The sequence below is a fragment of the Benincasa hispida genome, chromosome 9 (genome assembly GCF_009727055.1).
Source record: "Benincasa hispida cultivar B227 chromosome 9, ASM972705v1, whole genome shotgun sequence".
NCBI classification, from domain to species: Eukaryota; Viridiplantae; Streptophyta; class Magnoliopsida; order Cucurbitales; family Cucurbitaceae; genus Benincasa; species Benincasa hispida.
In genome coordinates, this window is record NC_052357.1 from 80,852,335 (window position 1) to 80,880,153 (window position 27,819).

At 34.3% G+C, this 27,819-nt stretch overlaps 3 protein-coding genes across 8 annotated transcripts; all 3 read left to right on the forward strand.

The window, feature by feature from the left end:
- Positions 1-6,234: 6,234 nt before the first annotated feature.
- On the forward strand, positions 6,235-8,781 carry LOC120086250 (GATA transcription factor 21-like). The gene is made up of 3 exons (XM_039042798.1): positions 6,235-6,581; positions 6,974-7,417; positions 8,247-8,781. Exons 1-3 carry the CDS (start codon positions 6,315-6,317, stop codon positions 8,661-8,663), a joined length of 1,128 nt encoding a protein of 375 aa, XP_038898726.1. The 5' UTR covers positions 6,235-6,314; the 3' UTR covers positions 8,664-8,781.
- A 1,706-nt stretch (positions 8,782-10,487) lies between these two features.
- Positions 10,488-14,142, forward strand: LOC120085348. 6 transcript variants are annotated; one of them, XR_005483892.1, is made up of 4 exons: positions 10,488-11,122; positions 11,905-13,244; positions 13,389-13,470; positions 13,774-14,142. XR_005483892.1 is itself a non-coding variant. In XM_039041290.1 (3 exons), exons 1-3 carry the CDS (start codon positions 11,035-11,037, stop codon positions 13,105-13,107), a joined length of 423 nt encoding a protein of 140 aa, XP_038897218.1. In that variant the 5' UTR covers positions 10,488-11,034; the 3' UTR covers positions 13,108-13,532. The 6 variants fall into 6 exon arrangements, 1 of the variants encoding a protein (XP_038897218.1); XR_005483893.1 differs by having other exon boundaries at positions 11,905-12,044; positions 13,125-13,470; XR_005483894.1 differs by having other exon boundaries at positions 11,905-11,971; positions 13,125-13,470.
- A 3,659-nt stretch (positions 14,143-17,801) lies between these two features.
- Positions 17,802-27,763, forward strand: LOC120085707 (serine/threonine-protein kinase EDR1). The gene is made up of 13 exons (XM_039041860.1): positions 17,802-18,770; positions 20,250-20,690; positions 20,909-21,012; positions 21,931-23,051; positions 23,791-23,831; positions 24,040-24,108; positions 25,248-25,348; positions 26,075-26,153; positions 26,229-26,327; positions 26,418-26,486; positions 26,623-26,672; positions 26,760-26,936; positions 27,105-27,763. Exons 1-13 carry the CDS (start codon positions 18,315-18,317, stop codon positions 27,205-27,207), a joined length of 2,910 nt encoding a protein of 969 aa, XP_038897788.1. The 5' UTR covers positions 17,802-18,314; the 3' UTR covers positions 27,208-27,763.
- Positions 27,764-27,819: the final 56 nt, after the last annotated feature.

A 27,819-nucleotide genomic window follows, 5' to 3' on the forward strand; every position in this document is an offset into this window, starting at 1 on the left:
AAAACGGTAAATTGGCCCAACTGTATTTACGAGCATGTGTGAAGGGTTATTGTACTGTTGATTGGTTATATCTGATGGACATAGAAATATATTTGTGGTGAGAATAGTGCAGCTGTCGATCTTTAGTGGAATGTCTGGCAGTTAACGGATGGTGGATCTCGTGGCTAAAGAGTTTAGTCAGCTATTCACGTACCGTTGGAGCTTCAAGCCATAGGTCCATAAGGTCCTTTTGGTAGCTCAATGGATTCAAGTTAAGAATAAGTTTTTGGGTCAGTTTGAAGTGTTCAAATTGACAAGAGGGAGTTTGATTATATATGATATAATTAAACGGATCAATTATATATGATATAGTTGACATGATGTATGAGATACATTAATTGGAGGAAAAGGATATAAATATGATTTATATCTAGTGGAGGAGAAAAGTACTATGGTTTATATGTTGCATTTGATGTGATATTAAACTATAGGTTATAAATATAATATGATTATATTTATTTTTTAATTAAATAATTATGAGATAATTGTTGGCGGTTTTTTTCCCGTAACTGAATGAAATAGTGGGAGGTTGCAATCAGTTTTCATAATTGAAGAATAAAATGAAAATAGTTTTCATTTTGCAAAGAGATCACATAATCGCTACACGAATTAGTACGTTGCCCATCGCCTAGCAAACGAGAGCATACACGATAGCTCAAAGTTTACTAAACAATCATGTACATGTACAGCTTACGTAAATGATTGCATAGCATTTGCTAAACGATCGCGCGCGCGGAGCGATTTACCTAAACGATTGTCTAAACGATCAGCCCCATTTACTATACGATCGTGCACCTTTTGCTAAACGATCAAGCACCCGTCTATACGATAGACTTCAGATTTCTCCCACTTGCTTGGTTGTGGTAAATGATTAGGGATGGCAACGGGGTCGGGCTGGGCGGGGATGCATTCCCCATTCCTGTACCCGTGGGAATTTTTAATCCTCGTCTCCACCCCATTCCCCGTTTTGGGGGGTCGGGGATTCGGGTCCCGTGGGAAAAAATCCCCATTTTTTATTTTATTATTTAAAATTAACTAAAATTAGTATTTGTATTAAAATTGTGAATTTTAGGTAATAAATTAATATTATTGTTAGATATATTTATTTAAATTAACAATTAAAAAAGTATTTTTAATGTTTTTATTATAAAATTTATTATATTAAAAAAAAATTAAAAAAATTAACTAAAACATTAGTTACTTTATATTATATATATATATATATATATATATATAGTTAAAGTAGCTTTTATACTGTTTTAGTTTTTTTTTTACTTTTAATTATTATTATTATTATTACTATGTTAGTAATTAAAAAAATTGGGGCGGAGGCGGGAATCGGGGACGGGGCGGGGATCCCCTCCTCATCCCCGACTGTGGACCCAAGTTAAATCCCCGATTTGACCCTCATACCCGGTAAAACCGAGGATTTCTCGCCCCGATCGGATCAGGGACCCGACCCCGCGGGATATTTTGCCATCTCTATAAACGATCGTTGTTTCCTCCTCATCTCTACCAAACCTAACAGAGCCCACACCTCCTGGATTCTCACTTCGAGAATACTGAGGTTTCCGAGTGGTTGTGTCATCCTTTGCTGTCTATTTATGGTGAAGACCGTTTGGTTGTAGACGACCACAAGGTGGACGATAGCCCTGGCGAGCGCAATGATTGCATGAGTTGTCGTTCCTGACGAGAGCGAGAGTTCAAGGGAAGAAAAGTTCTTCAACTGGTATGTCTCTCGTTACTTTGTTGTTTAAGTTTGAAAAGCATGCTGTAATTTGTTGCTAAATGCATAACTTGTATGTTTGATTGTGAATTCGATATTTCTGTCACAATGAATTTGGAACGATTTTTTTTTCGCTCATAAGTATTCTCTGATAAGAGTTCTTTCACTAACACTGCTCAGTGCTAATGGAAGTCAAAAGGTCAATTGAATTGGAAGAAGATCATGCTATTGTTGAAACAGAGGATTCCACTAGTTTGGAAGACGAACGTTGATTGCTATGTTGCTAACCAGAAGGATATTCGTGGAGTTTGTAACACTTGTCAATGATATGCCCCTGAATATTACAATATGTGTAGGCTGGGCGATCTCGGTGTTTGTTCTGTCCAGTGTAGTTCTGTGACCTCGAAAACTGAGTGTTTGAGGATGATGAAGAATTTTGAACGGCAAAGGTCGCAAGAATCTGAGATATATGAGAGGAGCTAGGGACAGAGTGTTGTTCAACTTCTTGGTTAACCAAGTGCGAACACTTTGTTAATTGAGGGTTCAGGCTCCATCAATAAAAGTTAAGTACAAACCTGAGTATAAGATTCATTCAATCCCGTGAGGAAGCACATCACATATTCAGTTTGATAAAACTCAGTTAGGCTTTTAACTCCTCCACAAGTGCACTTGTCTCAAGTGCACGAAGGACTATAAGAGGCCAATTCATGCCATAATGTCTTCAACCTAGTGAAATAAGCAGTCACGATCTGTTGATCTTGTGTCAAGTTAGAGAGATCTTGGCGTAACTAGAAAATTCATGGTCGATTCTTTCTCTAGTATTGTTCTTGAAGTTCCTCCCAAATTTCTTTGGCATTGTCAAAATATAGAACACTTGTAGAGATTTCCTTAGAAATCGAGTTGAAAATCCACACAATAACAACATGATTACATATGATCCAAGAATGATATTGAAAGGAGTCACGATCTAGCTTGGAAATAGTTCCATCTACGAAGCCGATTTTGTTCTTCACTGTTAAAGCAATAATCATTGATCGACTCCAAGAAACATGGTTATTTTCGATGAGCATATCTAAAACTAGAACAAGACTGACGTTGTTAGTATGATAAAGGTAGTAAGGATCCATGTAATTGTCGGTAGCTGGTTGAGATGCGGTAGTAAGGATCCATGTAATTGTTGGTAGCTGGTTGAGATGCATCAGATGTAGCCAACGAAGTGGGATTCAATAGTTCCTGGTCCGCCAGTGATCAAAGGGTAAATCAGTCTTACCAAGAGACAAAAGGAACAAGCTGTAATGTGGTACTTAACAAAAAATACAGATCTAAAATCGGAGAACAAACCTTGTAAGTGGCGTAAACGGACGGTAATCAACGTAAACGGTGTAAACGGACGGCAAAGCGGCGTAAAACGAACAATGGAAGACGAGGCGCGAACGATGGAAGAGAAGCATTTGTAGTCGCGATGGAAACGAAAATGGACCGTGCTTCGATGTCGACAAAACCAGGTGGAAAGTCGAGGCGTTTGCGATCGCGATGGAAACAGAAACAGATGGAGTCTTCGACGTCGACGGAAACGGGAGGCATGACGAAGGTGGCACCTAAAGTTAGAGTGGTCGACTCTCTAATACCATATTCAGTTGGTTCAGAATATTCTTCCATCTTCATTATTTTCCAATAATCAATAAATGGATTCAACAATAAGAAAAAAGGAAATTACAAGACTACCATTATGTGATGAAATTACAAGCTTATCCTTAATTTTGAACAATTTCTTCCACAACTGCAAATCATACACACAAAGAAAGAGGTTTGACAAAATGGTGGTTCAAATTTGCCCCCCCCCAAAAAAAAAAAAAAGAATGTCATAGGAGAGAGAGAGAAAGAGAGATTTAAAAAGCGTACAACAAGGCGAAGATTGTCGTGTAGTTTTAGGTCCATATGAAATCCAAGTTGCAAGACAAAATACACCCTTCATTCTTTTCTACACTATATATTATTATACAACTATAATTTTGTTGTTTTTTTTATCCCTTCTTTATTTTGTTGTTTCTTGATCCCTTCTTTTTCATGACAACCATTAATTTTATATATTGTCCTCTTAAATTCACCTGTGTGATTCTCATTTCCCCATACGTAGCATCCTTCTCCTTCATATAAAATCATTTTCCCTTCATTCCTATATATATTACACCTCTAATCTAATCTATTTATTTTTATATATGATTTATTTATTTTTTATTGAACATCATAATCAATATTTTCATTAACCACTTACAAACTATTAACTTCTTACATTAGTACAACGGCTTTGCTTTTGGTTTCAAACCAAAAGACCTCATACCAATGGAGATAATTATTCCCACTTATATATACTCATGATCATTTCTTGCACTAAGCAATATGAGATTTTTTTTTGCACTTCTAACCGTAAGCATAAAGGTGTTATTAATTAGATAACATATGAAGTGTGAGATTCTCAACCCGGCTGTTCAGGATTGTGCCTCTTTGGGTTTACCATTATTATAGCATAACTTTTTTTTTTTTGGGATCAAATACTTGTTTGGAGCTGATGTACTCTGATATCATATTAGATAATATAAAGTTTCATCTCAAAATCAATTGACAATGAAATGAGCAACCTATCTATTTCATTAAGATTGTGAGGTCCCTTAATTTATTTAATATGGGATCTTCAACAAGTTTGTATGGCAAACATCATCTCAATCTGCAAATCTTTGATCATATTCTACCTCACTGTATAAATTTACTGAAAGTCAAAATTTTTCTATCCAAATTTTCACATCAACGTATATATACCTGAATATTTTCCTACCTTTTCTTGTTGCACATTCCAATGTATTTAAACACTTGTGTATATATATATATATAGGGTTCTATAAGTACCAATATATCTCTGATAAAGTAATCATTGCCTTTGCCTAACTCTCTCATGTGATCACCTTGTAAGAGCCAGCTTGGTTCGACGTTGCCTTTTCTAAACAAAAAGATTTTGTTTTCTAGTTCATTCTTTTCTCAGTAAAAATAATGATATATATATATAAAGAAACCCTAATCTCTGAGAAAGGAGAGGGGATGTTTTGTTGGCTGTGTTTTGTGTGGGGACTAAGAGAGGAGAAAAAGAGGATGTCAGCGCTCTGTCCATTGCCTTGTCGTAGCTAAATTTATATATTGTCTTTTGGCTACAATTAAGAGCTAGGCTAGGCCAAGATGCATGCATTCCCATATCTATCCACACCATAATTTTAATTTCCCTTGTACCCAGTCTCATAGTTCTAACATTTTTCATGTGTGATGATATTTTATAAGTGTAAATAATTTATTGACATCATCTATTCAATCCAAAAACTTAAGCGAATTAGATACGTGGTTATTCTACCAATTATTGTAAATCTAAGTCTCATTTGATTATCATTTAACGAAACTAACATAATAGTATTTATAACCTTAGTTCTTTAAAACTCAATTAAGAGAGGTATGAGGAAAAATATACAAGTTAATAGTTTACCACATATATCTATATTAATATAGTTTTAATACACTAGTTTATTATCTCATTTATATGAGCTTGAAACTAATTAGCACAAGCTTTACGTGGGGCTAATCAATGTCATTTTGAGAAATAAATAATATTATTATAAAAGTTTAATTAACATGACATAAGAGCACTTGTTCTATCATCATCTTTAATTTATATTGAACCTTAAAATTTAAGTTAATAGGTTACGATATATTGAGTAGGGTTTACACAACAAGAAAATAACTTGGATTGTGTCGGGTTGGGTCAAGATGAAATTTTTTATTTAAATTTTTTTTATGGGGTATGAAGTTATTATTTGATTAATGAAGTGAAACATAGTATTATATCCCAGTAGAGAAGAATATACATTAATTTTATAAGATGGGAGAGAGAGATGATGAAAATTGTGTGCAGATAGAGTTGTGGAATAGCATATCTGGGGGTCGAATGGTAGTATTCCATACCCACCTTTTAGGTTGTCCTTTCATGGAGACGCCTTTAAAGAAGTTTACTCACGTGAAGGGGTTCTCTCAGGAGTACTTTTTATTTATTATATATATATGTATATATTTCTTAAAAAATATCCATATTTATACCAAGAAACTAATAAAATTTCATATGATATTTATGGAAAGGTATAAATTTGGTATATATTTGTGAGTTTTCGACCAACTTATACGCACCTCGACTAAGATATCATGTTCTCTTATTTACTATGAGGTCAACTTATGAGATGGTTGGTATAAATCTATAGTAACTAAATCAATATAATTATTAGTCTAAAGTTTAAAGTGACACAACAACTAAATTCTTACCATTCATCTTAGACGGTATTTATATATATATATATATTTTTTACTGTTTTTAAAAAATTAAATTAAGTTTTTGTCTTTCCTTTATAAGGCCTCCCCATCAAGCCCTTTTGTTTTGTTTTCATTACCCTATCACCTATTGCCCACTTTTCTGGACACAAATAATCAACCCATTCTCTTTTGTAGATCTCTCTCTCCCATGAATCCTCTCTATCCATCATCTTCCTTTGTGGAGAAACAAAAAGAAGAACAAGAAGAAGAAGATCCAAACCTTAAACTCTATATTTTCTCTTCTACCTCTCAAGTAGTAGCTGCTGCTGCTTCTTCATCTTCATCTTCACAACTTGCTTTTACCAGTTGCTTCAGTACTAGTAATGCCACTCAACATGATTATCAAACAATGAATCTTCATCTTCATCATCATCTTCTTCAACAATCTCACCACCAACTTCATCGTCATCATAAGGCAATTAATTATTACTACCCTTTTCCCCCTCATCATTTCAATTTTCTTAATTCCTGATTTTCCGGTTATAATTTCATCACTTACTTTTTCATACTCTATAAATTATTTGACCCTCTGCTCGCAATTCTCGAGTTTTAATACGAATTCATTCTTGTCTTTTATTTCTATTCTTAGAACTTTTTCAGTCACTTCTTTACCATATCAATTTAGAGAAAAATAAATTTCTTAGAGTTTGTACGCATGACCTCCTGTTCTGATTAATGCCATATTCAATAGCGTCCTTAACAATTACTCCCATGTAATTTTTATTATTTCTTTCTTTTTGTATAGTTCATATTTATATGGTTTTTTATTGTTTTGATATGATTTTTTTTGGTGTTTTATATGAATAGGGTGAAAAATCCATTATTGGAGGATCAAGGGAAGAGAATGAAGTGATATTTTCATCTAACATGAGGGAGGCTTCTGAAAGATCAAGATTATTAGAGAAGAAAGTAGAGGATGATGATCATCAGATGATGAAGAAAGAAGATCATAATGGGTCAGCAAAATATTGGATGTCTTCAAAGATGAGATTGATGCAAAAGATGATGATAAACACAAACAATAAGAAAGTTATTAATGGTGGTGCAAATTCAGATCATCAAAGAGCTACAAGAAATTACAACAACAATAATAATGAAGGAGATGGTGGAAAATGGGAAACAATGACGGGAAAATCCTCATCATCATCTTGTAATAGAAATATTGGAGTACAAAACAATGGTGTTAGGGTTTGCAGTGATTGTAACACTACAACCACTCCTCTTTGGCGCAGTGGTCCTCAAGGTCCTAAGGTCATCCCTTCTCTCTTCCTCTCTGACAAATTACTTTATTTTTCCTTCTCTCCTCTTTTGCCTTGCATATATGTTACATAATCTCCCAAAAAAAAAAAACTTTTTTTTTTTGTATATATTGTATAACAAGTTGACCCATTTCTTTGTTTTTACCCATAATCCAGAATTTTCCTTGCAAAGCTTAAGTCCTTTCAGTAAAAACTTTAGGTGGTAATAATGGCAGGATAGTAAAATTGTTGCTTTACCTATATTCATACAATCATATATATATGATACTCATTTGAATTTAAAGCTTACATGACTTTTAGTGTTCATCATAAACCTAGGTGCTGATAGGTTTGAATTTTCATTCTCATTGGGTTGTTTAATATGTGTTAGAGAGGATATTATTATATAAAATTGAAGCTCTATCCTAAAAATCATTTAGCAATGAGAGAAGTAGCTCATGTATATCATAAATATTATGAGATCAATTTCTCAATAATATGAGAGTTCTTAATATGTGTTTTCTCAAGATGGTATCTCTTTTGGGTGATCACTATTTTTAGATCTTTTTTTTTTTTTATTAAATACTCATTTGGGTTTTACAAGCTCTGATTCCATATTAAAAATAACATGAGATTCCCATCTCAAAGTTCATGAATCTTATAGAGGTTATCAAGTCTATCTCCTATTCTTTCGAAAGTGGAGTCATTAATAGATGTCATAAATGTATACTCTTTATATATTTCTGTAACGATGTGATATTGTTACTATAGACTTGTAGGACATGAATTTTATTTGTTTTTGGGCGATTATGTGATATTGGTTTTGGTTTGTTTGGGTGCAGTCGCTATGTAATGCTTGTGGGATCAGGCAGAGGAAAGCAAGACGAGCGATGGCGGAAGCTGCAAATGGCGGTGGGGGGTCGGTTGTTGAAACGACACCGTCGGGGAAGAAAGAGATGCACAAGGAGAAGAAATCCAGGTTGAACTGCGATGGAGATAGTAATGGTGGCAATGTTGGTGATGTGAAGATCAACAAGTGCAATAATAATGATGATCATAAATCTTATAATAATTTGAAGTCACAAAGTGAAAAAGGGATGATGAATAATGAGGTTTCATTTGATGGTACTCATAATTTCACTTTACGTTTGAGCAAAACTAGTGGCCCTTCGGCTTTTGGGAAAGTGTTTCCAAGAGATGAGGAAGAAGCCGCCATTCTTTTGATGGAGCTTTCTTGTGGCCTTCTTCACAGTTGTTGAGGCACAACCTTTTGAAAATTTTTCCCACTTAATGTTTCTTTTTTCTCTTTTTTGGTTGAGAAATAAATCAATGATTGAATCCTTAATCCAATGATAATAAAGCAAATATCTACAACTTTGAGTTATTTTCAAATTTACATATTTCTACTTAATTATTTGATTGTATATATTTCTTTAGTTAAAGATATGAAACGTCATCTCAATATCAGTTGGTAATGAAATGAGTAATTCATGTAAATTAATAAGATTAGGAAGTCTCTTTATCTCATTAATATGAAAGATCGTTCTTGATGCATCTCTTCAATATTGTGCAATATTTTTTTTTGAACAAAAAAACAAGATTATGCAATTTTTAATAGTGTTTTTAGAACAACTTGGGTTCGACTTTCTATATTAGTATTGCTAGGATTTGAGATATATATATAGAATAGTGATTTAATAATTGCCAAATTTAAAATAAGCTAGTGGGTTTTAGTTTTTACGAGGATTGTTAAAGTTGCATGATGTGAAGGTCGTGTTATGTGAATTTGAACTTTTTATGGTAGTTCGGATTTTAAACAATCATGCGTGGTTCTAAGATTTGAAAGTTAGTCATTAAAAATTTATTATAACAAGTGACAATAAGAATACACGAGAACTAAAATGAGGATAATATAACGAATCAACAATAATTGATAATTTGATATATACTTTTCTAGTTTTAAGAAAAATAAAATTAAATGATATATATGGATTACAAAAATTTATGAAAATGGACTTGATTGAAGATTTTTCTATTATGTTCTAATAAGTTCAACTTCACTCATCAATATATTTATTACAGGTATCTTAGATATTTTTTTAGGTATGTTAGATGTCACTTTTTTTTTTTTTTTTTTTAAAATTAAAATTTAGTATTTTCTAACCTATAGCAATCAATTTTCAACTTGTAAAAAAAAATCATGATTATCAACTTCAACCTTATTTAGTAGCCAAAGGAAATGCATCTTTTTTTTCTTTTTAATACAAAAATTCATCCGGAAATGTCTCAAAGATTTTTTCCCATAATTACTGATATATATATTTTGTTATGACAATATAATTCGCATTTTGTAATTGGATTATGAACCTTTAAATAAATGGAATATGAACATTTGAACCATAGACTCGAAAAATAATAATACATGTGTAATTATGGTTAGGGTATATTTGCTTTATTCCATGTAATTCGTTCCTATTACTTATCGATATTAGAAAAGTTTTACCTTTGTTTTCCGGTGTACAAAAGTAAAACTTTATAAAGGGCTTTTGTCAATTTTAATTTTTTTTTTTTTTTAAAAAAATCCTTTACAAGGGTAGGTGCAGCATTTTTCTTCAAACATATTTATTTGTGATAGAACATTCTAAAAAAAAATCACAACTAACTTTTAAGTTTTAATTTATTTATTATTGTATTTGAAAAAAATAAAATATGAAAAAAATTAAGATCTCATTTGATAATTTGTTTTTTAAAATTAAGTTTATAAATATTATTTTCACTTCTAAATTAAGTTAATTTTTTATCAATAATTTAAAATTTTAAAATAAAATTTGAAAATTAAAAAAATAACTTTTAAAAATGTGTTTTTATTTTTTTAAATTTGGTTAAGAATTCAATTATTGTAATTGAGAATGATGCATCGAAAAATAAATATGTTTAATTTTTAAAAATAAAAAAATAAAAATTGAAACGGTTACCGGTGAGGGGGAAAAACACGAAATAAAAAATCATAAAATAAACACACCAAATTTTAAATTTAAATAAACTGCCTCAAAAAAGATACATATTATAAACTAAAAATATCGGCCAATGGTTAGATGAAGAAGTGGTCAATCGAGATGTATGCATTCTTCTGTGCCCATGGTATTCTCGGCCGTCGGTTAACCATGGATTTTCCGACGATTTGCAACTTTGTTAGGGCAAACCTGAGGATCGCGGAGGCATCTGGTTAGGAACCGGCTGCATAATGTTTGAATATTCTACGCATTTGAGGTATGATTCGTCCTCGTCGTTACTTGTAGTCACTGCATGCCTTGAGTTCTTGAATCGGATTCAAAACCAGGCGGATTCGATCGGCTTCTGTCGAGGCGCTTACATCCTGTGGCTCGAAATAATCTTACCAATGTTGAAGTCTCGCAGTGAGTTGGGGATAAACAGCCCTGAGTTTTTTCTCATTTCATTGGGCGGAACTTACTTACTTTTTTGACGAAAGACAATTAAGCCTAACCGATCATGACTTCTTGTCGCTCCGAACAACGCCGATGGATGTCTGGGGAGATTTGTGAGTGCTGATTCTTCAGGGAGGCATGCTCTGTGTGTGGCAATGGATAAAAAAGGAGCAACACATTGGGAATGATGAGTCTACCTGCAGTTCTTGTTCTGCATTTATACAGTACATTTGGGTATTGTTTAGTTCATGAGCTGCTTAGATTTATGGCGGGTAATGAAAGGATTTTCGTTTTGTGACAGTATAATTCTATTAAATTATTGTGTGATTAATAGAATGTACAATCTGAATGGATGCTGGTAATTGGCCAGACATTTTAGAGACCATCCCTTTTGACCACGTTTGAAGTTATTTGGTGATTCTATTTGCAAGACTCTGATTCGACCTCAAGAATGTCAAAAAACACACTTGTTCTAGATTTATACATTCGTTTTTGTATAAGAAAGAACAGACATGTTTTATTCCTTGTTGAATTACAATCTTGACGAGATGTTCAGAAGAATCTACTTGAATTGACACTTTCACCTTAATGATGCATCGATAATTTCTTTGAAGTAGATCAACTTTTTATTGGGTTCATTCAATTCCCTAAAATTGAGAAAAAGCTAGACCGTTGTATTCTTTTTTATGCTTGCTCTACCTCTACTCTTTCTTTTGAGAATGCGTGATGAATGAAGAAATGGAGCAGATTTAGCCTTATACTTCATACTTTCTTTACTTTAATACCAATGATACTCTGATAGAGATTTGAACAACGAAAAGCTCCTATTTCAGTCAGTTAGAAGATTAGATTTCTTATTACTAGATTACATTGTTTCTTTTAATCTATTTCAGTACACTTGTAGGTATCATTTAGATGAAGGAAATTTGTCCGCATGTCATAACCATTTGGGAATATTGTAGTTTAGAGTTCCCCATTATTTGTTTGTATTGACATTGACTTTTCATAGAAGGTCCCATTTGAACTGCTCAACCGATGTTTTAAAATTTTGCAGGTCAAAGGGGACCATCACTACAATTTGTATATTATACCAGTGTCAGGACGTTGGACTATTTCTGCTGGTACTGCTTTGTTTTAAATGAAAATTCTCTTAATGATTCCTTTCAAGTGGAATATCAGTATGAAGAATTAAAGGTAGACCATATGGATTTTGTATATCTTTGCCTCTAGTGCGCTACAAATTGCTATGCCATTGGATATGCATATGAATACTTGAATATGAGGTTTACCTTCTTTATCTTATCCTGTTTGTGGGTGATATTCTGCTGGTATGCTGCCTATTTGTTATTTTTCTATCTTGAACATGTCTCTTAATTCATAATAGTTATTAGTTCCCATTAAATGTCAAAGCCGCTGAGTACCATCTTGATATCTCCATGGGGTTTGTGATAATTTTGCTGACATCTTACATTTTAATAGATAGTGTAAATGGGATCGTCTAAGGTTCACTGAGGCATCAAAGGTTGTAATTCTAAATGCAAAGTACTAGCAATGTTAGTGGGTCACAATTTTTATTTTCTTAATAATCTTTGCGATCTCCTTCCTGGTCCCTTGCTCTTTTGTTTCCTTCATATGGTTTCTAAGGTCAAAGGGACATTACTTATACGAATCCCTTAAAGAGTTTTTCCTCCAGTCGAGAGAAACGTGATTTTCATACTTGTCATTGTGGTGAGAAAATAAAATCTATGGAACTTTCCTCTTCCCGCATATTTTGAGCAACTATACCCAATGCCCTTCTAGCCTTTTTTCGCTTTGCTCAATTTCAAAAAACTCTTCAATGAAATGATTGAATGACATAACTTTCAAACTTCTGGCTTCATAACCTTTTTCCCTTTGCTCAGTTTTAAAAACTCTTTCATGAAATGATTGAATGACATAACTTTCAACATTCTGGCTTCATAGCCTTTTTCCCTTGCCCCATTTTGAAAAATCTTCCATGAAATGATTGAATGATATAACTCTCAATATTCTGACTGAATGCTGTTTAATACCAAAACTTCAGCTTGAATACTGCTGGGGTGCCAAACATTTAATTGGACCACAGGTTTCTTGCGCCAGTTTTTGTGTGGCCATTTCTAGGCATTCTCCTCGTTGGTATCCCTTGAAAAGTGAAATTAAAGGGTCATCCATTGCAAGGGGAACAACTCTCTCTCTCTCTCTCTCTGTTCAATTTACTTTTATTCCTCTGTATCGTTGACGGTTTTACTTTGACAGGTTCATGTATGCTTGTTTTCATTCGAGAAGATACCAATTCAGAAAGAAGAAGGTGGCTGATCCACGACTATATCCTGAAGGTTAAATAGCCGTGGGGATGATTCTGATCTGACATATAAAGTTACAGGCTGGGATTCCTTACAAGTCCTTTCTTTCTGTTAAATGAGTTTAAAGTAGAGCTCAAATGGTTGTTTTTTGCATGCATATCTTGTACTCTATGATAGTTATTTTGACCCAGTTATCTTGAAGTAACTCCAATTGCAGGGTGCTTTGGAAGAAACCATATCCTGGGGTGGCGAAAATCTACAGCTTTTCCAACTTCGTGGCTATAAATTCCCTAGTTTTGGTTGGTTGCCTACTTTTATTCTATAGCTTTTCTTTTAATATTTAAACTATTTGAATAAGAAACATTGGCTCTGTTCACATTTATACCTTGCATTGGAATCTTATCTATGGAGGGCTAAATCAAACCACAACTTGTTCAAACATTCCTATATTTTTAGTGTCATGTTGGCTTAGGACAAATTATACTACACGAAATCAGGAATGGTTGGCTATGCTTAAAAATTCAAATTTGGTTCACCTACTTTTATTAACAATTTAGCTTCATCTGCAATGATTTAAATCTCATATGTTCATGATTTTCCAGGCCCATCATCAGCAGGCGACTGCTACAGTATACGACTTTCATAATTGTCCATGAGATTGATGTTTAACGTCTTACTTGAATTCTTTTAATGTTAAATAACATCAAATAATAATTGGTTATTGCGAGCATTAATTATTGACTAATTAAGTCATGTTTAGGGATGCACACGGATCTTTGTAATACCACATTAATTTGGAAATCATGTATGTGACTTTCCATATAATTGCAATTTGGCAAGGTGGTATTTATTTAGATATTTTGGCCTTATTATTATTTGAAATTACTTGTACTTCTTAGTAATATTTTTGTGGCCGTGGCAACTCCAACGTGGTAAGTTGTATTGTAACCATTCTCCCTCTTATCCGGACATATTTTGTATCTCTCAATTTATAATATTTTGGCTTACTCTCTAAACTTTGGAAATTATTTCTGTTCTTCATTAATCATTTAATTAAAGTACAGGACCAACGTTGACACGTTGTTTTTTCGTTCTCTTCTTATCAAATAATTTAGGGAAAAATAACCTAAGTCTCTAGATTTTAGGGTTTGGTTTCAAAATGTTACACTTTTAATTTTAAGTTTTAAATTTGGTGATAATTTAGTCCATAAATTTTGAAACATTACAATATTACCCTTGAAATTCGAGTTCTGTTTTACCTAGATTTCAATATTTTAAAAAAATGACCATCCTACCTGAAATATGGTTATCCATTTATTTGCAAGAAAACAAAAAGGAAAAAAATACCTTTTTAGTCTCCGAGTTTTCTAGAATAAGTGTGTTTGATCCCCGAAGTTTTAAATTAGCCATTTTAGTCCCTAAGCTTTCAATAATAGGTTTAAAAGGTCCTCTTCGTCAACATAACTGTTTAAATTAACAGATTTGTCTAAATAAATTATTTAAATATCGATGTGGCGTACTGACTAAGTTGATGATTTGGATTTAAACTTGTATTATGAAGTTTGTCTCATAAAGTAACTTCATGAAGTTGAGTTTGATTGAGTTCATTTCTCGTGAAGTTGTGTTGGAATTGATGCTCTAAATCTCGTAGGGTCTTGTAGTTTGTAAATTGTATGAACAAATATTGTGATTTGTAATATATGATATTTTATTCACATTGTCTATGAAATATTTGATATTTTAGTTGCATTAACCACAAACCAATAAACTAAAATATATGGTTATCGTTGTAACTTAAACATGTATGTGGAGACATACAAGTGGATCGTGTGGTCTATAGTATATTGATAAGGCTGGGTACCTTATCCTGGTGACACTACGAGTGTGGTTTGCTTTGTAGGTATTACAAATGTTGTAAAGTGTTATAAATGATCTGATTCTGATCATTCATGTATTAGACATGCAAGCAGGGATTATTATATACAAAGGAGTTTGTATAAGACCGAACCATGAAATGCTTAGTCTCGTTATATAACGCCATTCATAATTAAGACTTTCATTTCACTTGGATGACCATAAGTAATATGACCTTAATCCTAAGTGAGTTGTGAACTCCTACTTATGAGGGCAGTCATTTGATTTGTATGGGCTAAAGTGGCCAGATCGCCGACTCAACAAGCCGCTAAAGTGGCCAGATCGCCGACTCAACAAGCCTACCATTTTGGGGATTCGTCTGATTGAGGAGTTGAAAACTCAGCTACACAAGATGAAATTCACTCATTCCCTGAAGCAAGGGTAAATAGATAAATCACTCCTTTAAGGGTTGATTTCGGGTCTTGAACAATGTGGCACCACATCCTCTCTTGGCCCGGGAAGGGATTTAATCATAGTGGGACTATGATCTATTATTCATTAGAGGGATCAATGGTACAAAGAGTTAGATGTAACTATAGGGGCAAAACGGTAATTTGGCCCAACTGTACATACGAGCGATTTGTGAAGGATCATCGTATTGTTGATTGGTTATATCCAAATGACACAGAAATATATCCGTAGTGCGTCAAAGTGCAGCTGTCGGTCTTTAATGGAATGTTCGACAGCTAACAGATGGTGGATAATATGATTAAGGAGTTCAATCAATTATTCACGTACTGTTGGAGCTTCAAGCTACAGGTCTATAAGGTCTCCTTGGTAGCTCAATGAATTTAAATTGATAACCAGTTTTTAGGTTAATTTGAAATGTTCAAATTAATAAGAGGAAATTTGATTATATATGATATAATTAAATTAATTCAATTATATATGATATAATTGATTTGATACATTAATGTTTGATTGGAGGGACTAATATTTGAATATGATTCAAATATTTTTTTTCTATGAATAAGATTCATATTTATTAAATTTAATATAAATATGATTTATATTAAATGCCATTAAATAAAGAAACAAAACTATTGTTTATATATTTTATATGATGCAATAATAAAACTATAAATTATAAATATAATATGATAAGTCAGTTATCATATTTATTTATATTTATTAATTATTTGATAATTAAATTATTGTTCTCAATAACCACTCTTAGTGGGTAGTTATTTAGTTTTATGACAAATTTGGGATAAAATGAAAATTGAATTCAAAATCTCACATGACTAATTTTATTAGTAATTGAGTAAGAAAGCCTTATTAAACGATCACTTGAGAGCCTAAATGATCAAATAGCTAGTCTATGCGATAGACTTTCTTTTCTACACGATGGTCTCGTTCGTTTACGTGATCGTCTTCCTCCTCTACAACAAATCTTCCCTCAAACCAAAATAAGTCAGGGCCCACCACTTATGGATTCTCACACTGAGAATATTAAAGTATCCACAAGTGGTTGTGTCTAGTTAGTTCGAGGATCGAGTTGCTACCTGTTGCTGATTGAGGGAGATTGCCTTATTCGACGCGTTGGTGAACGATTGAGGGATTATCTTAAAGAACGGGTCTTCAAAGGTATAATCTCTTATCCTCTGTTTTTATTCTAGAAGCATGCTGTAATTCAATTTTTGTGCATAATCTGTTCTATGTGACTGTAAATGTATGAGTTCATTCACAATGTGATTTGGACGATCCGCTTCCGTTCATCCTCTGTAAACGGAGTTCCTTCAAGTTTGTATCGTGAAGTTACTTCATGAGAAATGAACTCAACGTACTCAACTTCACGTCGTTCTGTCTTTTGTCTTGTGAAGTTACTTTACTTCACGATAAACGAACTCAACTTCACATCATTTATGTCTTTTGTCTTGTAAAGTTCGTCTCGTGAAGTAGTTTCACGAGACAAATTTAAATCCAAATCATCAACTTAGTCAGCAAACCACATCAACATTTAAATAATCTACTTGAACAGATATGTAAATTTAAATAGTTACGTTATCGAAGATGACCTTTTAAATCTATTATTGAAAATAGAGGATTAAAATAACTAATTTGAAACTTCAAGGGACCAAATATACCTATTCAAAAGATTTTGAGGAATAAAAAAGTATTTTTTCCAAAAACAAACTTATGTGAGAGTTGAGAAAACAAAGTTTAAATATTTTAAAGCAATGGTCCGAGGTTTGTGTAATTTCGGAATTAGATGTGGACACGTAAGAAATGAGCTGGCAAATCCCTTCTAATGCCAGCTTCACGCTACTGTTTTATTCTTGCAATGGCCTCAAACAAACGTGGCATCATCAGCCTAAATTCAATTAACAAAACTAATTTCCAAGTGCTTACCACATTTAAAAAAAAAAAAAAAGGTAAATAATACATGTCATTTATGAATATAATATTTCTTAGTCAAAACAGAGGCAAATTTGAATTTCAAGTTAAAGGGAGGACCACTTACAATTATTTTTAAAAAAAAAAGAAAAAAAGAAAAAGCCATTTATTTTTTCTTGGTTTGGCACATTTCTAGCGAAGTTATATATCATTTAAATCATATAATGTAACCTCAGATGATGCTAACTCTCCGATCCGCTTACTTTCTTAAGATTCCAAATTAATAACAACAAATAAGAAATCAAATTGACTGTTTTTTGCTTCAATTGTGTATTTCTTTTCAGCGTTGAAACCGCATGTTGCTGTTGATCAGACGGTCGAGAGGAAGCTAAACCGACAGCTATGGGGACCCAATTGATAAATTTCATCAGGGTATTCGTAAAGGCGTGGACTTGGAGGGAAAATGAAGGGTCAAGATGAAGAGATGACAATGGAAGAATGGTGGATGTGATTACAGAGGATCGAGATGGCGTCATTGACTTGAGAAGAGAAAGAAAAGGGAAGGGAGACAAAAGAGTTAATTGAGGGCGTGGAAGGTGTAGAAATGTATTGGAGGGAATGGGTGAGGAGTTTAAGTCTGTTGAAGTGGTGTTAACTTGAGGAAGAGTAGCCATGTTTAATCGAATCTGTGGTTTTTCAGAGTTTAAATGAGTTGTGGGAGCGTAGGTTTTGGCGTATAGAGGTAGAAATAAGCAAAATAGAAAGAAACAGGGGAAAATAAAAGAGGGAAAAGGCGTTTTTGTGAACCTTGTGTATGAAGAGACCAGTGAGATAGAGAGAGATTGATAGATAGAGGAGTTTGTGTTTGTGTTGTGCTGTGGCTTGATGATCGATGTCGAAAATGAAACATCTTCTTCGAAAGCTTCACATCGGTGGAGGACTTAATGAGCACCAGCGATTGAGCGATGCCCGACCTGTGGCACGACCCAGTTCGAGCCCCAGTCCAGGCCCAAGCCCCAATAGTAATCCATCTGGTTCCTCGTCTTCTGGGTCTTCCTCGTCTTTGTCTATGGCGTCTTCTACTACAATGGGGAGATTGGAGGCTGTTGAATCAGTCGTTGATCCGCCGGCTTCTGGGGATGTCGTGGGCGGTGGGTGCGTGGATTTCAATGCCTTGGAAGAGGAGTTTCAGGTGCAATTGGCTATGGCGATTAGTGCTTCCGATCCTGATTCAAGACAAGATACTGAATCCGCTCAGATCGATGCTGCCAAGCGGATGAGCCTTGGCTGTTCACCTTCAGTTTCCGGCAGTAAAGCCCTCGCCGAATTTCTCTCGCTTCAGTATTGGGTATTTTTCCATTTAACTTGCTTTTGAGTTTTTTTGGAATGAATTGGGGCATTTTTGTTCCCATTATTCAACTTCTAGGTTTTGATTTTTCCATACCGTGAATTGTAATTTCAATTATGTTTCAATTACTATACATCTTTCGATCTTGGGGATTCTTTTCTCCCTTTCTGGCACTGAATTTTTGAACAATAGCCATTAGATTAGCAATGTTTCATTTTTAGTTTTTTAGAAACTTTGCATATTAGGTTATCGGTCTGATTGATGAGTGGGGAATTACTATCTTCTATCTTAGGTACTCTCCAGTGCTTGAATTGTTTTTCGGTCATGTGATCAATTACTGCATTGTTGTCGTGAGTGCTGTTCTGATCTTTATTTGAATTTTTGGGTGATTGGGAAGCTTACTCTTTCCATTAGGTATAGTTTATGGAACATAGTTATCACTTGGAGAACCATCGCATTCCACTTTTGGATGTAGATGCACAACTTTTCTTTTCCTCCCCTTTTCGCAACTCTTATTCCATTGGACTGCTACTGGATTGAGGAATTGTTGTTATGTGGCTTTTTCACTTCCTCCTGATTTATGATTTTCAGAGTTAAGTTGGGGCCAAGTTAGTCAATTTTAGTGCAGTTGTAGTTTTGCTTACTTCCTTATTTGCATCACCTTACTTTCATTTTTTTTCGCACAGCTTCCCCTTTTGGGTCTTTCAGTTATGTAAGGATTATATTTTGTTACGATTTTAGTTTCGGAGATGATGATTTTCTGGTTGTTACTTTTTTGCCCATTACGAAGTCATTATTTTCTGGCTTATGCCTGTGATATCGCATGGTTTGTTGGGGTCCTGTGTGTTCAGTTCTAATATTGTTTGGTATAATTGTTATTTTAAACTTCCCATTACTTGTTTTTTGTGCACAATATTCAGAATCAATAGAAGTTCTTCCTTTGTTTTCATCATTTAGTATACACGTAAACCCCACACTCTTCACATGCAAATGCACATATATTGCAAAACTATTGAGTGCAATGTTAGTTTGTTAATCTAAATGACCCTGTGTTTAACGATTTACTCTTTGTTTCTTCTTTTGGGTTTAGGTCCTTGGAATCATATCAATGATCAATTTATAATTTTTGCTTGAAAGGATACATATTTGAGTATTAAGGTTTTCTTTTGGAGTTGTGTTGCCAGGAATTTTTGGAGTTGTGTTGCCAGGAATATTTTGTACTGTATCTTAACTGCTAGAAATTGAAGGAAATGGGATCATCCTTTCATTTGGCCTAAGTCTAAGTTTTGATTATACAAGGAGTTACAACCTTCAAATATTATTACATAAGAATTAGTGACTAATTTTTTTATGCACACAAATCTATGTTTCTATATTTATCAATTTGTGAACATATTGTTAAATGCAGTTTATTCTTGTTGTTGTTGAATATTTGTCATGGCAGCAGCAATTGCATAACTATTTTATTTACCAATGCAGAGCTATAATGTTGTAAATTATGATGAGAAAGTGATGGATGGATTCTATGACTTATATGGCATTACTGCAAACTCTAGCACCCGAGGAAAGATGCCACTGTTAGTTGATCTTAAAGAAATATGTGTGACAAGTGATATTGATTATGAGGTGATTTTGGTTAACCGCTTGCTTGATCCTGAGCTTCAACAGTTGGAGAGACAAGCATATAACATATTCATGGAATGCAGAGTTTCTGAATATGGCTTCATTTTAAGTGGTCTGGTTCAAAAAATTGCTGATATAGTTGTTGCTAGAATGGGTGGTCCTGTGGGTGATGCTGAAGAAATGTTGAGAAAGTGGACCCGCAGGAGTTATGAGATGCGTAGTTCCTTGAACACTATTATTCTACCACTTGGATGTCTTGATATTGGACTTGCACGCCATAGAGCTTTACTTTTTAAGGTTGCAAACTCTCCATTTTATACCCTTTACCATTTATTTTCTTGAACTAGTGCTATCTGCTTTAATAATCTCGGCCATTGTGGTTTCTTAGGCTTTTCAAACTTTGGCTACCACCCCTTTTTGGAACAACAATAAAAAATGTCATAGTTCTTGCCGATATCTTTTTCTTTCCTTTATGTTTTTGGTTGAAGTGGCTTACTTCATAATTTTGGTATTAGGTACTAGCTGATAGGATTAATCTTCCATGCATACTTGTCAAAGGAAGCTACTACACTGGTACTGATGACGGAGCTGTGAACATGATCAAAATTGATAATGGAAGGTAAGGATAGATGATCGTCTTTTTTTGGTCCAGTATACAATATCTAAAGAAATATTGTGGATCCCTCTATCTGGACCCTTCTTGTTTTCTCAATCTGCAGCTGTTCATGTCTTGGTTCCATTTTGTTGATTTAAGTCTATTGGTTCAGTTGCAATGATATAATTCCTAGGTGGTGGTAGAAACACTCCTCTGAGATTTTGTCGTTGACCAATGAATATGGGATGGCTACATACATCTGATGCGCCTAAACAAGAAAAGCATCCGCTGTTTTTTTCTTCTCCTTTTGATTTAGTTTAATAAGTTTGTTCTATAGAAATACTGTAGTTTATGCTTGAAAAAGAAGAAGAAGAGCATCCTGTGATTACAAATAGGCATAGGGATGGATTTGAGGAAATTTTATCGACTTAGCAAGAGAAAATGCAGCCATCAATTTAATACAAAAATAAGGGTACCATTGAAAATTCGAAAAGATTGCCTTACATCTTCCACCCACCCTAATCCTATGCCCCCCACCGCAGAAAAGCCTCTTCCTTCCCGTTCTAGGTTTTTTGGTAACTAATGTACCATGATTTTTGTCCTGTGTGTTTATTAAAAAAAATGTTGAAGTGTTTGCCCAGTCTTTTATATTCATACCAATTTAGTCTAAGTGAATACTTAGGGGGTATTTGGGACAAGGAGTGGAGTTATGTAGTTTGGGGAGTAATGAACTCCTGAGGCCCATAGTGTAAATGAGTTAACAAGGTATAAAATTGATGTTTTTTTTAGTAGTGGAGTCCACAGACTCTTTGGGCCAAATAAGGAGTGTAGTTCACAATTTTGATCCCCTCAACTCCTACTCCCCCAACTCCTTGGGCCAACACTCCTTTATATAATTACTTGGAGCTCTAATATTTACACATGGTTTATTCTATGATGCAGTGAATATATTATTGATCTTATGGGTGCTCCAGGCACGCTAATTCCCTCAGAGGCACCCAGCTGTCAATTTTCGAATTATGGCTTTGATAGGAGGCCCGCAGATGTTATAGAAGTTCCTGAAGATACGCCAGTATTACAAAATGGAGCTGAAGCAGTATCAATTTCATCCACTCAAGATGGAGTAGCAAATGTTTGCAACTTAATATCCAAAGAAGCTTCAGATTTAGATGCTCAATCAAAAGAAAACATTAGGAACTTTATTGAAGAAATTCAAACTGGGAGTTCTGATTATGATTTTGCGAAGCTTCTAGAATTAGAAAGCAGTGCGTGTGAAAGTTCATTGGGTGCATGTGCACAGTCTGCTTCTGCACAAAAGAAGAAAGTGAAAAAAGTGTCGAAGTATGTCATAAGTGCTGCAAAGAACCCAGAATTTGCTCAGAAATTACATGCTGTCTTGTTAGAGAGTGGTGCATCACCTCCTGCAGATTTGTTTTCTGATATAGACTCACAGGATAAGGGTGAAAGCAAAGCGACTTTTCAAATGTATCCACTCAATGGAAAAGGCATAGATGTTGGGCTTCAGAGCCACCCCAATATTTTAGCAAGCCACGGAAAGTCTTCTGCTACTTCTACTGAAACAGAGTATTCGAACAACATTGTCCATGAAAATAAACAGAATCTATCTGCCGAGGGATTGTCTGATGAACAAATGCCCGATACAAATGCAAACAAGCACAGCATCTTTTGGCCTCACAGTATGAAAAACGAGGGATTTGTGTTTGTCGATGTTAATGGTGAAACAGGAAAATTGGTTGATGTTAATGGAACTTTTCATCGTGAACATACGGATGGTCTTTTGTTGACATCTGATGCTGACTTTCACAAAAAACTAGGAAGTGCCTTAGTGAATGAAGAAAGAAGGTTGTTGCAAGATAAGAGCAGTGGACCTCTTCAGTGCTATGATTTGAGTCAAAATCCACATGAAAATTTGTTAGAAATTGATAATAGTAAACTGCATGCTAGTGATGAGCACAATGAGACAATTAACCCAATATTAGGTGAAGTTGCAGAATGGGAAATTCCTTGGGAGGATCTTCATATTGGTGAACGTATTGGTATTGGTAAGACACATGTCTAATTTCAATGAGATTATAAGTTTGATTCCTATGAGTTGGAAAAAGTTAGAATTTAGTCCCTAAGGTTTGATAACCCTCGTAAAAATAGCTCCTACAGTAGGAGCTCGGACTATTTATGAGAGTCTTATCTAACCGTAAGATAGTTCTTATGAAGTTTTATTATACCATTATAATGAAATTTTAACTTTTAAAACCATGTGGACTAAATCTTAGGGACCAAATTCATAATTTAACCTATCATTTTGGTTGTGTGTTTACCATTAGATCCCTTCCTTAAAATATCACTGGGACGAATCAAATTTTAGGGGAATATGTACTGCAGGTTTAATTATTACTTTTATCATTCATAACTGAAAAAGGTTTGTTTGGGAAACCACTTTTAAAATGAGTTTCTGTTTCTACTTCAATTTTTTTGTTTGAAAAACTCGGATAACTTTTATAGGTTGATGCGTTTCCCATCAACTTTAGAAGAAAAGAAAACTCACTTGTGGACTCACTAAAGAAGAAAAGGATGCTGGTAAAATAACAGTTATCTAAATATGTTTCGCTTGTGCATTGAAAAAAAGAAAATTATTCTGGAAACAGTTTTCAGAACAAGTTATTGGTTTTCTTAATCGTATAAAGTTGATGATTGTTGTTCCATCATCAGTGGGCTTTCAATCTACTTCTTCTTGTAATGCATGATGTTTTGAAATGAAGAATAATGGTCTTCTTCGTATCCCAGGCTCATATGGCGAGGTTTATCGAGCAGATTGGAATGGCACAGTAAGTTTCAACAGATAAGCGTATGCATTGTCATGTCACATAGTTTTTCTTTTGTTTATTGTTTTATAAAAAATTCCATGAATTTTTGAGTATTGTCATGTCCAATAAATCCTTAATTTGTTCTTTCGTTAGGAGGTTGCAACATTAAATTTCCTTTTTGAGTATTTTTGTCAGAGTTGGAGTTAAATTTAGCTATTATGAATTACAGGAAGTTGCTGTGAAGAAGTTCTTGGATCAAGATTTTTCCGGTGCTGCTTTGGTTCAATTAAAATGTGAAGTAAGTCGCAAGTTCTAGTTTTTAGGTTATTTATTTGGAAAATTTTCTGGTTCTATCTGTCTTTTTCTTAAAGTAAATGCAAATGCAGGGTGTTTTTTCCCCGACCCAAGAAATTAGCATTTTTAAGATCCAAATGCCCTGATTTGGATCTGGAAAATCAACAAATAGGGGAAATTTGGGAAAGCAAAATGGAACAAATAGAGAATTGTAGCTAACAATTAAAAGTAGTTATGAAAGCACAGGCAGAGATGTTGAAGAGGAAAAAATTCTTTCAAACTTCAGAATTGTGTCTCGAAGATAAAAGGGGACTTAAATGGCCTACACATGGGGTGAGGGAATTGGATGAAGCTTTGTTGTGGGTAGCATGCCATGCTTGATGAGGACTCGGTCTATGAAATATCAAGAACTAGGGATCAACAGATGTACCTGGCTATCTCAACTAGGTTGACACACCCATGGTATCCTCATCAAACCCCAGAACAACATATGATAAATACAATAGAAAACTGTCTTAAAGATATAATTACATAGAATGAATGAAAGCATTCCAATTGAGACAAATATCTTGAACAGAATAATCAGAAAATTTCTTGGAGAGGGAGCACCAAGAAGAAGCTTTCACTCTTGCAAAGACGAAATTTTAAAAACTGCTTTTTTAGTTTTTAAATTTTGGCGTGTTTTTTAAAAACATGGGTAGAAAGTAGATAACAGAACAAGAAAGCTCGAGATGGAAGGGGTGTTTTAGGTTTAATTTTCAAAAGCTAAAACTTAAAACCAAATGGTTAAGGAATGGGGCCTTAGTGATTGACTTTATCAATGAGTGACTGAAACTGTAAGTGATCTGGTTGCTCAATGAATTTTTGGATCTATCAACTATTAACATAATCTGAGTCAAATAATGTCGATTCAATCATTTATCAACATATATCTTAAGAGTAGATGGGTTACTACCTGAGACTTGCCAGACACCTGTGTGTTTAATATTTTGTGGTAGTTACAAATACTTTTTATTTAGTTTGTTGTCTGCAGTACGCTATATTTGCAGCTGGCCATAATTTGTGTTTGTGAAACGTGTTTATTGATAACAATCTCTTTAAGGGCTTTCCTATAGGTCGTTAAGCTCCTGCGTATTCATGCAGGTTGAAATCATGTTAAGGCTGAGGCATCCTAATGTTGTCCTTTTCATGGGAGCGGTCACTCGCCCTCCTCATTTCTCTATCCTTACAGAGTTTCTTCCCAGGTTGATTATGTTGCTTTTCCCCCTTCTCCCTTTAACATTATTTTAGCTTAAAGGTTACTTGCTGCATGTTCTAAAGATTAATTCTGCGATGTAATTTAATTACCGTGATGAGTTTATATCAAATTTACTTCTTTTACTGAGAAGCTGTGGGTCAAATTCAATCTTTTGTTGTGGTATTATGCATATTCTCAATCTCAAGTTAGTTCCAGTTATACTCAAACTACAGTCAAATGCAATCAAAATTGTTGATGTTAATGAGGGACATTTTGGGATGATTCAATTCAAATTGTCGCCTTACATTGGATTGCACACATGAAGAAGCACAAGTTTTCTGAAAAATCTGCATAAATATTCTTACTGTATTATGTTCTGTTATGAAAACTGAAAAGGTACCTTCAAATGAGTTTGGTCTGTAACAAAGAAAAGTATTTCCAACTCGGCCATTCTTCTCCTAATTATTTTGTATTTGGCGAAGTGGCCAATACTTGAAATTTGAAGCAGCACTTAGTTTTCTTTTATCCTTGAGAAGTGATTATAGATAAGTGCTTCACCCAAAAATACTGCTTTTACAAGCTACCTCAAACACTCTTTTTAGATATTTCTGTGCGCTAGTTATGTCATTGTCAAGAAACCTCATTAGCATGAGTATGGTTACCGCATCTAAAGCAAGTCAATCTATATTCATCATGTCCTAATCTTTTATCTATGTGCCGACAAACATTGCAGGGGAAGTTTGTATAGGTTACTACATCGGCCCAACTCTCAACTGGATGAAAGGAGACGATTGAAAATGGCTCTTGATGTGGTAAGGAGTTAGAAAAAGAAATCCTCTCCCCACAAAACATGGTTAGCTCCTTTTAATAAATCTTTCTTTTTCTAGGCCAAGGGAATGAACTACTTGCACACAAGTCATCCGACCATTGTTCACAGAGATCTAAAGTCCCCCAATCTCCTCGTTGATAAAAACTGGGTTGTCAAGGTATATGAAACTATTTTGTGGAAACTTCTCTTTGTATGTTCCAATTAAAGGAGTTTTCTTTTCTAGTAACTAACCATCGTCGCTTCATAGGTTTGCGATTTTGGTTTGTCACGTGTCAAGCAGAATACATTTCTGTCTTCAAAGTCAACTGCTGGAACGGTATTAACCTTGATAGTTGTGCAAAGAAATTGGATATATACTACCTTACTATTTCATTGAAATTGTTAACTTGATAACTTGCACATCTGGTATTGATAGTAATCAATAATGCTAATTATTTTCTGCTTAATTGTAGCCTGAATGGATGGCGCCAGAAGTCCTAAGGAACGAACCAGCCAATGAAAAGTAAGTTTCGACAAGGCATTGAACTCGGGGGAGATATATTTTGCTCAAATTTGACATAATACTGACAAGTGCCTATATGGAATGCAGGTGTGATGTGTATAGTTTTGGTGTAATATTGTGGGAGTTGACGACATGTCGCATACCATGGAAAGGTTTGAACCCAATGCAGGTTGTAGGAGCTGTTGGATTCCAGAATCGGCGCCTGGAGATTCCAGAAGATGTTGATCCAGCAGTTGCACAGATCATTTGTGATTGTTGGCAAACGTAAGTTTCAAACTTTCAATACCCATAGTTGTCTTGTTTTCATTCCTGATCATCCCATCTTCTTTCAATTTCCAATATCACTAGAATTTACAGATTAGAGTCTTAAGAGTATCATTCCATCCATATTTGCAGTTCGTTTCATATTTTAAAGTTTCACTCTTTTCACAGGGACTCACAATTGAGGCCATCGTTCTCTCAGCTTATTACTCGACTGCGGCGCCTTCAACGGCTTGTTAAGAAAACATACTCCGGGAATCAAATATCGGAGTGAACAGAAAAGATTCATGTGCATTTAAATTGAAAAAGTTGTTCGATGGCTCGAAGAGTCAGAGCAGCCAATGTTGGTTCTTTTTCTTTTTTCGTTTCTCTTTTTTCAGTAAAGTTTGAAAAACACAACTGAATAGGGAAGGTGCTAGTTCATTCAAAGTGGGGGCTCAGCACAAACCTATTTAGGAGTGAAAGTGGAAAATCCTCCAAAACAACAGGTAGCTGCATAAGTTAAAAGTGCAGTGGAAGGATTTACCATTTTTATATATTGTAGTTCGTAATGTGTAGTAGGTTGTATTAAATTCACATGTAAGAAATTTCCCAAATGAAAGGGGAAAAAAGAGGAAAAAGAAAAACAAGGAGGAAAAAAAAAAAAAAAAAGAGGAAAAAGTGAAAATAATAACTTCCAAGCTCAAGCTGTGTGTCTGCCTGTGGAGGCCTTTGGGGAATTGTAAACATTTGGTCTCTGCAGATTACTGTGTAAAAGAAATTTAACCCCCAGAACCCTCACAAAAATCAAAAGCAAAAAAGAAAGATTCATATGAAGTTTTTTATTCTCATTTATTTAGTTCTCTTTCTATGTGCTTCACATTTTCAGCTAACGCAAAAGAACACG